Source organism: Acanthisitta chloris, unplaced genomic scaffold (assembly GCF_000695815.1).
Source record: "Acanthisitta chloris isolate BGI_N310 unplaced genomic scaffold, ASM69581v1 scaffold30721, whole genome shotgun sequence".
In the NCBI taxonomy this organism is placed as follows: Eukaryota; Metazoa; Chordata; class Aves; order Passeriformes; family Acanthisittidae; genus Acanthisitta; species Acanthisitta chloris.
The window spans coordinates 10,103-25,831 of NW_008654875.1; the positions used below are offsets into that span (position 1 = coordinate 10,103).

The following is a 15,729-nucleotide window of genomic DNA, read 5'->3' on the forward strand; positions in this document are numbered from 1 at the left end:
CACCTTTCTGGTAATTTTTTATACCCTGGTTGCGTACGAGATGCAACTGAAAAGAGCACAGGGAGATTGACATGTGCTTAATTGACTCTCTACTCTTACTATATTTGATCAGTAAGGAGCAATCACAGATTTAAAGGGTCTAGGGGATTAGAAGATTGCAGATGCTCCACAAAAAAAAGTTCACAGAGTTCTTACTTCAGATCTAATGGCCAAATTCTTACATCCTGATTGAACCAGCAAGCAGATTGCATCAGAATAAGAAAGTTAGTTTGATTTAAAAGGTGTCATTGCCACAGATATTCATCTTGACTGAATAAAACTACCTGAATTAAAAGCAGTTGTCTCATTTGATTTATGTTTGTTATTTTATAGGACCGTGGGTCGCTAGGAATAGCAGCATAGATAGTGGAGAAACAGAAGTTGGCCACAGGGTCACCCAGGAGGTGCCCCCCGGAGTGTTTTGGCGGTCTCAGATCCATATCAGCCAGCCACAGTTCCTGAAGTTCAACATATCCTTAGGGAAGGATGCTCTTTTTGGTGTTTATATAAGAAGAGGACTCCCACCATCACATGCCCAGGTACTTTATCAATGTATTTGTTGGCTTTAAATGTCAAAATGCAAATGTTTAGAGCATCTCTGTTAGATTTATGTTGGCGTTTATGGAACTCAAGTTTCAGGATTTCTGTGAATTGCTTCATTTGTGATAATTGACTGAACACCCTGATATTAACATTTCTAGGTTGTTACATACCTCAACAGTACATTGATAACAGAAGTAGTTAATTATGTTCTTGCCATTCAAATCCCTGATAAAATCTTGGCACCAATTGGGATAAACCTATCCAGTACTACACCAGTCAAAAATGATGTATTGGTCAAACTCCAGGTACCATAGCACTGTGTGCAGTTGGAGTGCCTGCACAGCCAGATGGGCTAAGATAGACATTTCTGTCTTCATAGAAGTTTTAATCTCCACAGGCAGTTTGAATGGCATTGCTAGGGTATGCAGCAGACTTTGGCACCACTGCCACCAGCCATATGATGCAGTGGCCATGTGTCTGAGAGCTTCAATTTTACCTCTTTTCCCTCAAAGACAGTATTTAGATATATCATCTGACTCAGACATAGGGCAAGTCTTAAAGTTGCGAAACCCAACTCTGTGATTTCTAACCAGCTTCGGAGATAAAAACTCAGTTACACTACGTTTTTACAGTGACTGTAGTACAGAGCTAAGGGCTGTAGGTGAAGGTAGTTAAAAAGTTACTGAGACCAAACTTAAGTATCTTTTTCTTCTAGGGTGTGCAGTGGGTGTTTTAATTTCTTCACTGTGAGAAGATATAGCTATATTTCCTGTTACAGAGGGATTTTTTTTATTATATTGAAAACTCATTAATGTGAATGGGAAGATTCCCATTTACTTAGATTAGAACTGTAATGAGAAATAATATATTCGCACTTACACCTACTAAAAGGAAAGAGCCTCCATTCTTTAGAGTGGAAGCAGAAATAGCAACCACCTTTTGGAAAGGACTCTTTCCTTCACATACATCCTTGCTGCTACAAATCAGTTCCTCATTCAGAAATTTTCACCAAAAATTAAACACTTTATTTAGTATACGATTTCCAAAAACCAAATGTAAAACTCCATGATTCTTTTTGGGAAAAGCCTCATTTAACATTTCTAGATGCCTTGCCCTGATTTACAAAGAACTTGTAGCACTTTTTTATTATTATTATTTGGCAAAACAAACTGCAGTTGCATAAATGGTTAAAATGCATGATCTAAGCTAAAAGCCCAGAGGCTTTAGCATAATTGCATTGCTACATATTGCCATATAGGGAAACTATGTTCATGTTGCCTGCAAACAGATATCAGCCCTAAATGATCTGTGTCTGTGTCCATGTGCATGCACAAACTCGTGTTACAAACAGTGAGCCAATTAATTTTCTGGGTGAAACTATACTTACATTAGCTGAATTTTGGGTCTGCTTCCCAATGTCAGGCAAATTTATGTAACTCTTCTGCATTGCCTCTTGCTCCTTGGTGTTTATTCTTGCCTGTAGTCTGAATTGAGGGCAAAATCTTTGATCGGAGTTGAGAGGAAAGTCGAGAAGAGGTTTACATGAGTTTATGACCTTTCCTTCTAAGAATTGGTTAAAAAGGAGCTTTGACTACTCAAAATTCATCAACTTACTATAGTATACTGTTTTAAAATGTTCTGTGAGTTACTGAATGGGTATATCTCACTGGTAAGAAATAAGCCTACAACCTAAGGGGAGGGGAAGGCATGTGGTCAGTTCTCCATATAACTAGATGTTAGCATACATAGCTATTCAAATAAAGACTAGATAAATCGGGGAAATTGCCAAGGGCTGTGGACTGATTTTCAGCCATTTCCAGGCATCCATGCAACACAGGAAATATCCGCAGAGAATATTGTTCCAGGGTGGGAGCCTTTCTTAAGACTGCTTTGATTTTGGCTGAAATGCTCTAATATTTTCTCTTGAGGGTGAATTTATGTCTGTGGATCTTCAACTGTTGCAATGAGGTAATGGCATAATTCACTGAGCATGTCTCATTCAATTCAGAATTTTGGCGCTCACTTCCCCTATTTCATCATGGAAAAAAGGGCAATTTAGTTGAGCAAAACAAACAAAAGTATAAATCATGAAGTGAAAATGTCTTAGGGCAACCAAAGCTCCGAAGCAATCATCATCAAGGTTTGCTATAAATACAAGTTAATTATAATTTTCTGAGTTAGACATGATGGAAGTATGTCTGTATCTTTTACAGGAAATCCAGTTGCAAGTAACTGATAGTAGAAAATATTTTTTGCAATTCAAGATGAACTTTATATTGCACTGTAACCAGATATATTTGTTCTAGGTTTCATTGTGATGTTCTCATCTGAGAAGGCTATAATCAGGCAGAGTTCCTCTTTATTCTTCCACTCCACTTTACGTGGATAGGATATAAATTTCTTGACCTTTCTGTTAAATTAAATAATGAGAAATATCAACTGTGTTTCCTACTGAGCTGGATTCCTCCTCAGAGAACCTGTTTTCCAGTCTTTAGAGGAAGCAGTTCCAAACCTCTTCTGTAACTGGGTTTAATGAAATCTGCCAGTAAAATCTGCAGTATAAACTAGTATAAATCTGGTCTAAATCAGCAGTATAAACCAGTACAAACTTTCCCGCATTCATGCAGTGTCCTGGTGCTTGTCAACAGGGTGGTGCAGCAGAAGATTCCTTGGCATTTATGCCCAGCAATCAAAATTCAGTCAAGCTGCTACCAAGAGAAATAGTTTTTAGAAGTAGAAAGGCAAGCTGTTACAGATCTGAGTTAGTGAAAAGAAGCCTTGTTCTGACAGAAGGGAGCACAATGGTTTTGTATTAATGAAAATAGTCTGAAGTTGACACCAGGCGATATTTTAAAATTGAAATTTAAAATCCTTGTTTCTGCAGGTTAGGGACATGAGCTATAAAGCAGTGAACAGCTACACTTGACAGTTCATCACTGATCAGTGCTGATATGTCAAGCCAAGTAAAATCCTTTGTGGGAGCAAGTCAATAATCAGCAAATTAGGTACATGATTAACCTGAGACAACAAGATGCAGTTCCTGTCTGAGAGCCCTGCTGAGATTTAACCTTCTCAGTATTACTGTTTAGCAAATATTCCAAATGCCTGGTTTAGTCAGTCAAACTGATGTAGCTGTAAACTTGTCTGGATGCAGCCTTGTGTGCCATGTGCATGGGGAGTGGAGCTCTAGAGGAGAAGTAAAAATGCAGTTTTGAGTGGCAAGCAGACTGCAAACAGGAATGCAGTGCTTTTGAGCAAAATCCTTCCAACCTGTGTAGTACTGTGTAGAAATAACAAAATGCACATTGCAGGCTTGAATAGGAATTCAGTAGAAGAGAGTCTTATTAATGGAATTGATAATGTATAGAAAATGAACCGTAAATGTCAAATAAGGCATGAAGTGACTCTGCAGAGATTACAGCAATTATGATGTTGCTACATGTTGGTAGAACGTTCCAAATGACGCATGAAATAAGGTAACCTTATAGGAACAGCACTGTAATGTCTGGAGAAGGCAGTGCATGGAGCTGTATTGTTTCCATTTCCAGCAGAGTGTTCTATACTTACACATTCTTCATGTCAAAATTAAAACTATTTTCATTCAGAACAGGAAACAGCTTTAATTGAAAGAACTTGAAGAGCTGGGGAGCTTCAGTGTTACCTTGGTCTTTAGCCAGTGCTCACATTTTGGTGTTCTGACCACCTTACAGTTACCTGATAGCAGCAGTGGTGTGAGTGCTGAGTGCCGTGCTGCACACTGGCTTGTGCCACATCCAAGTGTGGAAACAAACTGGTTGGCTTTCATCGTGGGTATCAGGTGTTCCATGGCTGTATTTTAATGAATAATTACCAACAGGGTTTTATAAAGAACTAATTTTAAAGCACTTTGCAAACAAGTTTCCTTGACATATGTTTTCTTGGCTGCTTAGCTCCTGCAGGGCTTTGGCATAAAGGCAAATACTAGCCACAAGGCCAAATGTGTGTTGTCCCCCCTACTTGAACATGCATCCATTATTAAGACAAGAGCTCTGAGAAATGCTTCTTTTCAATTCCTAATTTCAAACACTCTTAGGTATTTTGTGGAGGCATGAAAATATTTTCAAGTCTAAGTAAATCTCCAAAGATTGTGCAGACTTTCTGCATTTTCCAATCTTGACCCCTGCGAGCTCTCTGCTGTGTGGTGTTCACCACTAGTACCCTTTCTCTGTGTGACTGGGCTCAGTGGATCTGTGTGGGATGGATGGCCTCGTGCATAGGAGTCACAACTGTAGATATAAAGTTCCAAAACTGTTTTGCTGACTCCCCATGGTTACTGGAAAAAGAAAGTCCTTATTAGCCCATGAATAAAATGCATCAGAGGATAGAAAGTACTGAATGGAGAAATTATAAAAATAAATTGCCCAGAAAGAACTTAGTATGAGATTTTAGGTTTGTAAATAAAAGTAAGCAGTGGGGTTTCGGTGTGCTGGGTAGTAAAAATAAACAAACTCACTGAGAGTGTGAATTTGGAATTTGTTTAGCAGTGTAGACTGGCAAGTCACTTGCTTATATGGAGCTTTAATCATAGTAAGTACTCCCTGCTGCAAAATTGAACTCTGATGATGTAGTCATTTGGGATTTCTGCTGCATGTTGTTCCTGAGCAGTTTTTGCCATTTTTGTGTGACTTTTGGTATGAAGCCTTGAAATATAAAGGATCGCAAAAAAAAAAAAAAGAAAAAAAAAGTCAAAAGTCAGCGAAACCTCCAAATTACTTCAGCGATTTAGTTTGGTTTGACACATCCATTCCCTAATTTATGTGATTTAGTGGTCTCTTCCTTATCAGTTGTATGTGTGTTTTAGATTGAAGATTCCACGATTGCTTCTTAATGATCATGAAACTGCTTGTCTTCTTTTCCTAGATGGGTCTCCTAATCTGTGCATATATGTCAATAAGTAGCTTTAAAGCAAGAGTGGTATCTTTAGCACAACATTATATAAAAGTAATTAATCATGCAAGCATGGTAAATCAGAAAATCAACAGGCCCATGAGACACGAAATGATTCACCAACCATGTGAAGATACCTTATCTGGTTATGAATTCACAATGCCATCTTGGTCAGAGATTTTTGAGTTTGAGGTACATACACCTAGTCCTTGCTGATACATGAAGATTTGTACACTCAGGGAACCACCAGCAGATATATTATCTTCCTTTTTCTTCCCCCTCAGTCCTGAGGAATCCAAAGAGGTATAAAAATTTATTGTTACATCCTATATCAGTTTGCACTGGTACTGCACCATTCAAAAAGTTATTCAGGTATAGTCATTTTGCTTTGCCTGAGCATGAAATTATTTGTCATAGTTTGATTAAAGAGGGCCAGTGCCAGGCTTAGCTTTACCAAAATTAAAATCATAGCCTTACAGGGAGCTGTGCCAAGGGACCTGCTCTCACTAGGTCACACCCCATCATCGTGGAAAGAGATTCTGCAGCTAAAACTACTTCAAGCAGTTTCAGGCTGAATACTCTTCCCCTTCGATCTGGCCAACTGCTGAGCCTTCTCTACTATATGAGGTAGAATCAGCATCAAACAGAGGGGAGGCAGAGGAACCTGCCAGCACAAGCAGAGATGAACAGCATGTTGCCAGTGAGAAATGTCAGCTTTTATTGCTACTTCCTTAGTTGACCCTTTGAGAATGATTGTTCTGAAGAGCACAATTTCTTTTTCCCAAGATGTTGCCCAAGTAATAACATTTCCCAAGGAGGTGATGAGTCTGCCCTTAACCTCTGACTGTTACACGATGGGTTTTAGCAATATTTCCAAATGTCATTGATTTAACAGATAGATATATGTGTTTGACACCTTGGATACTCTGCAAGTTACTGACCTGCCAGAATTCTCTAAATCTCTGGTGTGCTCTTGCTTAAATGTACTAATTTACCTGATTTACCTTCCCCTGTAAAACTCCTGTGTGAAAAAAAGCCTCAGGTGGAGGGTAATCTTATATTAACAGTCTGGTGAAATTTTTTATTCCATTTCTCTTAAATTTCCCCATGTTTAAAATCATAGGAATATCTATATTGCTGGTATAACTTAGAAATTTTCAACTAGAAAGGTGAGTTTTATACACCAGTTTTAGGTAGATGTGAGGCATGGTACTAAAGTGTTAAATCTGTTCATCTGTCTCTTCTACTACAAGGGAGAATCTTCATTATTTTATTGCATATTGTGTATTATTTGCTAGGACTCATTGTAAATGAGTGGGATACAGTGTACAAGACGTCCCTCTGTGGATGCGTATTTTGTTTAGGATGCAAGATTACAGTTCTCTGTTTAAAATGAAAGCAAGTGAAGGTGGATGTTTTCTCATAGCTGTTGCAAGATTGTATGTGTTAGAGATAACGGAGGGAAATATAATGAAGCTACTGGCAAGCAGCACATACTATTACTATATTTTATTGAACACATACATCTTTCTTTAGACATGTCTATCTATCTCTATCTACTCCTACACAGATAAATGTGTCTAAAACAAGATGTGTTTTCATAGGGGACTTGTTATACAACTATCAAAAGATTAGATTTATTGTTTTTGTTGTTTCTTGAGGGCTTCCCTTCGATAGGGACGGAGAGCTACTCAGTTGAGCATTAGCATCAGCTTGAGAGCTCCAGAATCACAGACATTAAAGACAGAAAAAAAGCCTATTAGGACAGCTAGTCCAGCTGCTTTGTTATGCAGAGTTATTCCCTGTTGTAGACTAACCAATATTTCTTCCAGTCCTGTTTAATTGTGGCATCTCCATTGGGAGGCTATTTACTGAGCTTAATAGATGGGAAGCTTATCTGATATTCATCTTAAATTTCTTTCTTTCTTTTTTTTAGTTTCATGCCATTAACAGTGCCATCCCTCTTATAGTCTAAATAATCACTTGCTCTGTTTGATCCCTTTTCCAAAGATTAACGTAATGTTCTACCTTACTTGGAAACCATCCAACAGAAATTCTCAGTTTTCCTTAATATAAGTTCAATTCCTTCAGCCTCTTGATTTGTGTTATTCCTTTCCATGCTCCCTCTGGTTTTTGTGTCCTACTTGCCCCAATTGTTCCACATGTGACCTCAGGTAAGCAACTTTTAGTCTGTGATGTAAAGCTTGTGTGGTGTGTTTTTATCAGGTGCTGAGTTACCTAAGATTAGACAAACACATCTCCTGTTTGTGCTATTCCTGTTTCACAGTCTAGGGGCTTCCATTCAGTGATGTCTGGAGCTACAGCTCAGATGTCTCTGCCTGTTGTGGCAAGAATGCATTGTAGGTGATTGCTTAGAAGAGGGTGTGTGTCTCCTGGGTTGAGTGTTTCCAGCTTTGTGAGCTGTGTAGGAACCCAAAATTAATGGGTCAAATCATGGATTTCAAATTCTTTCTTATAAAACAACCTTCCAAGAAATACCATTTGGACAGTTTTTGATCACCTATGCAGAGGAAAGACACATAATTCTAGGTCACTATTTAAGAAAGAAGAAGAGTCATAGGATTTCTGTGTGTTCCATGGTCAACTGGTAAATATTAGTTTCACATAGACATATCTTCCAGAAATGCCATTTTATGACACGGTAGAAGAAAAACTATAGTGTCAGATTTGGAGCTGAAATATCATTCTGTATTTCAGGTCTGTTTGGGGTTTTGTTTGTTTCTGTTCTTTTTTGTTCTTTTTTTCCCTTTTTCCCCCTTTTTTCCCCCTGCAGTATGATTTCATGGAACGCTTGGATGGAAAAGAGAAATGGAGTGTGGTGGAGTCCCCACGGGAACGTCGAAGCATTCAGACCCTTGTTCAGAATGAGGCTGTGTTTGTGCAATACTTGGATGTGGGTTTGTGGCACCTGGCATTTTACAATGATGGCAAGGACAAAGAAGTGGTCTCTTTCAGTACAGTCATTTTGGGTAGGTATTTCCACAAACTGAACATTTTTCCTCTCTGTTTATACCTTCCCTTACTTAAAGCTGTAATACTTTCTTGCAATCTTCAGTATTTGGCCTGTTTGTCCTTACGTTGTGCTTTTTTTTTTCTCAACACTACTCTAACAAAGGGTCTGTAATGGAGTGCTGAATTTAATTTGCTGATTTCTCTCTTAAGGTTTTAGCATTCCCATAGATTTTAAGTTTAGCTTGGAAAACAAGACTCAGATAAGTTCAGCATGGGTTGAAGCATTCCTCAGTTAAAATGTTTCTCCCTTATCTCTGTCCTTTTCATACTTCTTATTTGCTTCACTGAAGAAGCTTCTTTACACCCAGGTGGAATACTATCCAACAGAAGAGCTGTTTAATCTTAGTAGAAAGGCAGCTCAAGAAACTGATACCTGCGAATGAGGTTATTGTTTGCAGCCACCCTAGAGATTAATGGAGTCAGTTAATTAGCTGTATGCTGTCTTGCAGCTTACTACTCTCCTAATAGTGAGTCATCTCCTCAACATGGTGGGATCAAGAGCCAAAGAACATGCAGCCTGCAGTTTTGTTAGAAGAATAGGGTTACATTTAGTTGAAATCTAACTGAGTCTAAATTCTCCAAGCTTTATTAGATTTGTTGAACTTTGAAGCACTTACTGAACTTTGCTGACTATATTGTGACAGTGGCACAACAAATTCTGAGATAGCCTGTGTGATATTCTGTCCTGGCTGGTGAAGTGTTAAATGGCACTGTACTGTCTAAATCTGTAATTCCTTTTAGTTTGGGAAAGAAGAACTGCAAAAAGTACAGATGAGATTTTAAACTGGATGAAATATAGTCAGAGGTAATTTCCAGGATTGCCTCATTAGTAATATGAAGCTTAGTTTTTTTCCTTTTACATTAGTATAAAATTCAGTTAAGTCCCACAGGTGGATAGTCAATACTGTGTCATTAAGTACAAACATATCTGTTCTGGTAACCTCGATTAAGATGATAAAATTATTTTCTTTTATAGCTTGTATGTGGTTTTGTAAGACTTACTAGGTGCTATGCATGTTGAGATATATATATGTCCATAAAAGTTTTTTTCTGCTTCTCCAAAAACAACAGGCATATTTATGCTTATGTCCCTGTTGTGCATAGAAGACCATAGAATATTTTAAGCTGCCCTTAAAAGAGTTGCCTGGTCTAGGCTACAGTTTTCAAGAGCATCAAAGGTGTAATAGTCAGGTAGACTACTTGGTAGTGCAATGATAGTAATTGGAATGAAATCTAGAGAAAAGTATAGTGTTTTATCCAGTTCAGAGGTGGTTCTACGCACACCTGCTATCAGACACTGCCTAATCAAAGGATCTGAGGCAGCTGAACATCTCTCTGATGTGGAAGAGGAGAAAGAATAACAGAAATTTTGTTAACTCCCAGACAATACTAAATTTGCCATAATTTTGAATACATAGAAAATGCTTTTGTGTGCTATGAAGCAAAATAATAAATAAATCTATAAACAAGTTTCTTCATGAGACAAATTGATATCTTGGAGCATTACATTTCAATTTTTCTTTTTTTCACATGAATCATTTCAAGAGGCCAAGCTAATGACATCTCTTTTAAAATTTGCTTTGGAGTTTTTTATTTAGTGTCCTACAACTGTGAAATTAGGTTTAAAGTTGTAGTTGAATCTTTTTTCTCTTTGCAGTTTAATTTGACAGAAAAATAGTCTGTATGGTTCTGATAGTTCCAAATCCAAATTTCTGTGTTGTGCAGCTGCTATTGGTTTGATGTCTGGGACTGACAGAGCCTTTAAGTTTGGGATCACATGTTCCACAGTGACAGGGAGAAATAGTAAAGGGTAACAACGTTCCAATTAGATTTTTGTTCCAGTAATTCGGTGTTGAAAATATGTTCTACTGAAATCCGACAGCTTTCAAATTAATTTTAAGAATTAATTTCAAAATAGGAATTTTATTTCGAGGTTGTTAATATGCAAAGTAGTGTTTGTATTTTCCAAATAATAACAGAAGTCATTGAAAATAAGTATATTGGTGCAGATAAAATGTTATTATCAGGCTGATGTGCCTACTGTTCTCATATTACTGATGTCATCAATGCTTCAGTCACTCAAACTCTGATGGTAAACTTTGTCCTCTGTTTTTACAGAACTCTTCTTCATTCTCTTGCATAACTACTTGCACCTTTTTGTATTCCCTTTTTTTTTTCTTAGGATAAAATATATTTGCTGGAGCAAAAGAGCTCCTCTTTGTCATGTTCAGCAGATTTCTGTCAGCCTAATTAATGAGGCTTTAAATATCTGTACAAGGAAAGAAGATACAGTCCTTGGGATAATCAGTTTCCTATGGCAGAGTGGTTGTGCCAGAACAAAGTCTCATTGCTGTGGGGAAGAGCATTGACTTTTCTGATGAAGCATTATGTTTGTTACATAATATAAATTCAAGCATAGCTGTAGAGGTCTGAAGAGGTCCTGGCTATCTGTTGGAACAAGCACTTGAGCACCATCAGAAGAGTTTAAGCTCTAATGCTGCCCAGAGACTTAATATGTGACTTTAGTATATCCATAGATCTCTATATTTACTCATGCTGCAATTAAACTTGGTATGTTCTGCTTCACCTGAATGTCGGGGTGTTAATATTATTATGGATTGTTCCTCTGAGTAGTGAAGACAAAACAAACTGAAGGAAACTTAAGCAAAAAAATTGCAGCCTAAGTAGGACCCAACCAACTGATGTGCTTGTGATGCTTCTATTTCAGATTCAGTGCAAGACTGCCCACGCCATTGCCATGGGAATGGCGAGTGTGTATCAGGTGTCTGCCACTGTTTTCCAGGATTTCACGGAGCAGATTGTGCTAAAGGTATCATTTTCCCTGTATTTACAAATAACCACAGTGTGTGTTTGTGATGTATGGATCTACAGTGCCTGCTAGCTAGCATGGGTCCAAGCTAGATTCAAATAGATCAATATGCTTTTTTTGACTTAGATCTCAAGCTAAGTATGATCAAGAGGAAGTCTTGCCACATTGCCCATGTACTTGCATAACTACAGCTCTTTTTGTGGCAAAGTAGTAGGCAGAAGTGGCAGAAAATATTTATTTTCTGTGGGAGTGAATGATTTATCAGTGTTTCCAGATAATCATTAACTGGTCTGCAATGAAAGGCTGATTCTCTTCATAGATAGCATGTAGTATATATTCTGGCTTGCTGAGCCTTACTTCTAATACATAGCATCTTTCTTGCCTATACAATTAGTCTTTGACCAAAGGAACTTTGCCTTTTGTAGGAAAATAAGCAGGACTGGATAAAATCTTAAAATAAACATTTGCTTAAATGTCAATCAGAAATTTTAGCAGCTAAAGCTGGGAAATACATTACTATCAAGGATTAAACAGAAACCTAAGTAACATCAGTGGATTGGCAGTATGTGTTTCTGAGAGTTTGGGATAGCTGTCATAGGGGAAAGATTCCTAAAGGAGGACCTCTGCAGTTTATACAGCTAGTAACAGATATGTTGTCTAAATTCAATGGCTTGGTTGTATTCCCTGCTGTTCTGAGCACACTCGTAACATTTTACAGTTTGCTTCCTTCTTAGTTTGTGTGAGATTTAGGCACATTACCAGTATCATGCTTAGAATTGTATTCCACAGGGATAGGGTTGTTAGTGTTCAAAGGGGGAAATCCTGGTATTTGAAAGCTTTTTGAAATAACTTGAAGGGCCTTAGAAATTTGCTCATTTCTACTTGGATTCCTGATCTAGTCCTGAGGACAGTTCTTTGTGCTCCACCTGTCTCACTGCTGTGCCAGGGTGGCATCCAGCTTACCTGTGTGTGTCTACAAAAACCTCCTTCATTAGTTGTTACAGTTGTACTGGAGTGAGCAATTTCCATTTTGTGTCTCCACATTTGGCTCCTGAAGGTGCCCCCATTTTTTTTAAAAAAAGTTAAATAGAGACCCCAAAGGCCCTGGAAAGCTAATGCTGTTATTTCAGCACTCACCCTGCTCATTTTAAAGACAGAATGCATGTTGTTTGATTACCTGAGAAATTAAGACAGCTGGCAAATATAGAGAGGAGATATCTATATCCCACAAAGTAAATGGTGTGATAATGTGTGCTATAAATACAGATTGACAGCTCTGTGCATTTCTGTGGTGTTAACCTGTGAAAGTATGCATGCAGTGACTGTGTGCTTCACTGCCACCCTTCACACATACATGGCCATTATATCAACTCATTTGCATTTTGAGTTGTGGAGCAATCCTGCATTGTGTACTGAACCTCTGTGTGACACTCTATGCTGTGTTAGTGCTAGAAAATACTTTGTTCAGGCTGTGGCAGATAAATAGCTTTTTTGTAGGGTGCTTGTCAAACTGTATCTGTCAGGCTTCTCCTGCCCCTCAGTGCATTCCCTTGGCTTCCTGCTTTGTCCTCTCTGTGTTGTCTCTTTCCCCTCAAAAGCAGAAATGGTTTCTTGGAAGCGTCTTTCAACTCTTTTCCTGTTTTCTTGTCAGACATCATGGTATTTCTAAAGAACAAAGAAGCTTGAAAAGCTACCTAAAATGACAACATGGGTGTGTTGACAGAGCTCTGGGTGCGTGTGCAGGCACACACAGCTGCACAGTGCTATCCTGAGACCTGCCCAGAAGAGTGTGGCTGAGCTGGGTGTAAGGGCTCTGTGCCTCACCCATTGCACAGGCACTGCCAGTTCTCATGGCCACAGAGTTTTCTACTTACTTGAATGCCAATTATATGTGAGAGCATTTTCAGACAGCAGAAATCACAATTGGGATTGTATGCATGGTAAAACACAGTAAAATGAGATAGAGGGTTACATCAATTCCAGCATATTACATGTATGGACATGTTTAATGTACATTTACCATAATGTTAAATTTATATTTAATCTGTTGCAAGTATGGAAGGATAATGATTTTCTTTCCATCTGATTTTTTTTTTAAATTATTATTTCCCTAGCAACACATCTTTCAGTGTCTCATTTTCCCACTGTAAAGTAATTTGAGGCAAGACTCAAATAGGGAAATATGAAGAAAATGTGAACAAGCTTCTCAGATGGCTTTTAGATCTTGGTCAATGCAGTAACACCAGAGTCCGAGAGCTTGACTTTGGGTGAAAGCCAAGTTTTATAGATAGGAAGCATGATCCTTTCTACCAGTGAATGCCTGTTACAGGGCTGATCTTGAGGCCATCAGAGGTAAGGAGTCATCAGAGGAGTCATCTGCAAAGTGTCTGCAGCAATGGGCAAGTACTCCTCCACCCGTGTAGTTCTAAAAGATAAAAATGAGGGAGAGCTATGAGAGCACAAATTTGACTTCAGATCCATTAGCTCTGGGAAAACACCACGAAAATTACAGGAATGAGATGAACTTTTGACCCAACCCACAGGCTGTAATACACTTTCATACCCTGATTGAAGTAGAACAAACTTCACCTTCTCAAATACTCCTGCCAAATACTGAGGGTGAGGGTGGGAGAGTAATTTCTCACTGTTATCTGTGGAAATAGCTTATTCTCAGGTATCCAGTATAAACAGATATACTCCATCCTTGCTTAAGCAAGATTCCCTTTGAAATCATTTGGAGTTTAACCTAATTAAGGTTTAAGAATTTCATCTAACATACAAAAAAGGTAACAATATATTTTGATCTCATGTGGATAAGATATGGCATACAAAAAAAAGTAAATCTGATAATCAAAACCTAGTTCAGTGTGTGGAGATGTGTCCTGATAAGACAAGTGTGTACAGTTAAAGCCAGTGGAAGATTTGCTGTGGATTGAAGTGCACTGTGAGTAATCTTCTGTCCACAATTATCTATGGGAGTTATTGATGAAAGTGATGCTATAGCCAAGGATCAATTAAAGAATCAGACATGCAGCTATGATTATCTTATTTTGTTGTCTTGTCACCTGTTTATATTCATCTCTATTTTTCTTTAACCTCTATGACCGAAGTATATCAAGATGTCCTTACTTAGTGTTCCTGCTGTTTATGTCTGATCCTAGTTTGGTTTCTCAGCTGCCAAGTGCTGTGATAAATCAGTGAGCAGGCATCCTGCATCGTGGCCTGCTTTGCACCATTTGCAGAGTTCAGTGTTACAATGAGTTGAGAACCTAGAAGTGACTCAGAGTTGGCTATAATTTCATTTCATCTCATAAGATATTTGAAAGGCATGCAACTCTTCCACTCCTTTAACAAAACTCCTTCCAAAGGCACTGCTATACTGTTTTGCAACTGTGTGCAGAGCCTCCTGTGATTTTGCATTTTAAAATATTAGGATTTGCATCATAAGCATCTTTAGCTAATCTGAAAAGGTGAACCATGTATCATCACATGGGATTTCTACCCTGACATGCTGAGCATAGCCTGCTAGGAGATGGTGTCCAATTTGTAAGGGAAGGACAAAAATGGAGTCAAGTAGCTTATGTCAACTGCCATGAAGTTGCCATTTAGCAGATACTTTTAGATGACTATGCAATGTAATAAGAAACATGTTTGATATTTCAATCTGAATGGGTTGAAGGCTTTTGGATTTTTTTAAACCAGAAATTTGTGCAATGTTTGATCAGTTGACTTTTTAATCTGATTTTAAGAACTCTAATTATTCAGATTTATGTTATTCGCAGTTTCTTTTCCTGTTCTCCTTGTGTGGGTTTTTCATTATTTTATTTTCATTCTGTTTGTTTTTGGCTTACTGGCAAAGGACGGCGCCACTTTAATAAGTATAAAAAGAAGGGTAGGTTTTTTTAACTTTCTTTTCCTTTCTTTTGCGACATCTATTTAGTTTGAAATAGTTACTAAGCTGTAAAGTGTAGCCTCTGTCTTTTTAAATTTATTCTAATAGATTTGCTGTTTGCACCACAATAACAGTTCCTACCGTTGCCATTTTCTTTGTTATGTATGTGTGATAAATCTCTGTATAAAAATGGATAAAGCTGTCAATTATTAGGTAAGTAAGGTATAATTGCTAGATGTAGCAACTCTTACTTTTTTCCAGTTGTTATTCTGATTTCAGTTGTTTGAGACTCTTCTTGCTCTGAGGTTTTTCAGAGGCTTATTGCCTGGAAAACAGTGCATAAAGTAATGCTTTTTGATCCACTGAATTCACTGCTTGAAACTGTTCTCTTTGTGCCACATCCACAATGCTCCCAGTGGCATAAGTGCAAGGGAGAAAACATGAATTTTGGGGTGCATCCTGCTGA

The 15,729-nt window shown here is 38.0% G+C and overlaps 1 protein-coding gene across 1 annotated transcript in view; it reads left to right on the forward strand.

Annotated features, from left to right (window-relative positions):
* Nucleotides 1-372: 372 nt before the first annotated feature.
* LOC103810788 (teneurin-2-like) overlaps nt 373-15,729 on the forward strand; it is a gene marked incomplete at its 5' end in the record, with an annotated part of 37,403 nt that continues 22,046 nt past the window's right edge. The window contains 3 exons of the mRNA XM_009083708.1: nt 373-578; nt 8,303-8,498; nt 11,270-11,371. Of these exons, the coding sequence (XP_009081956.1) occupies nt 373-578; nt 8,303-8,498; nt 11,270-11,371 (504 nt within the window). The remainder of the gene's footprint in view (nt 579-8,302; nt 8,499-11,269; nt 11,372-15,729) is intronic.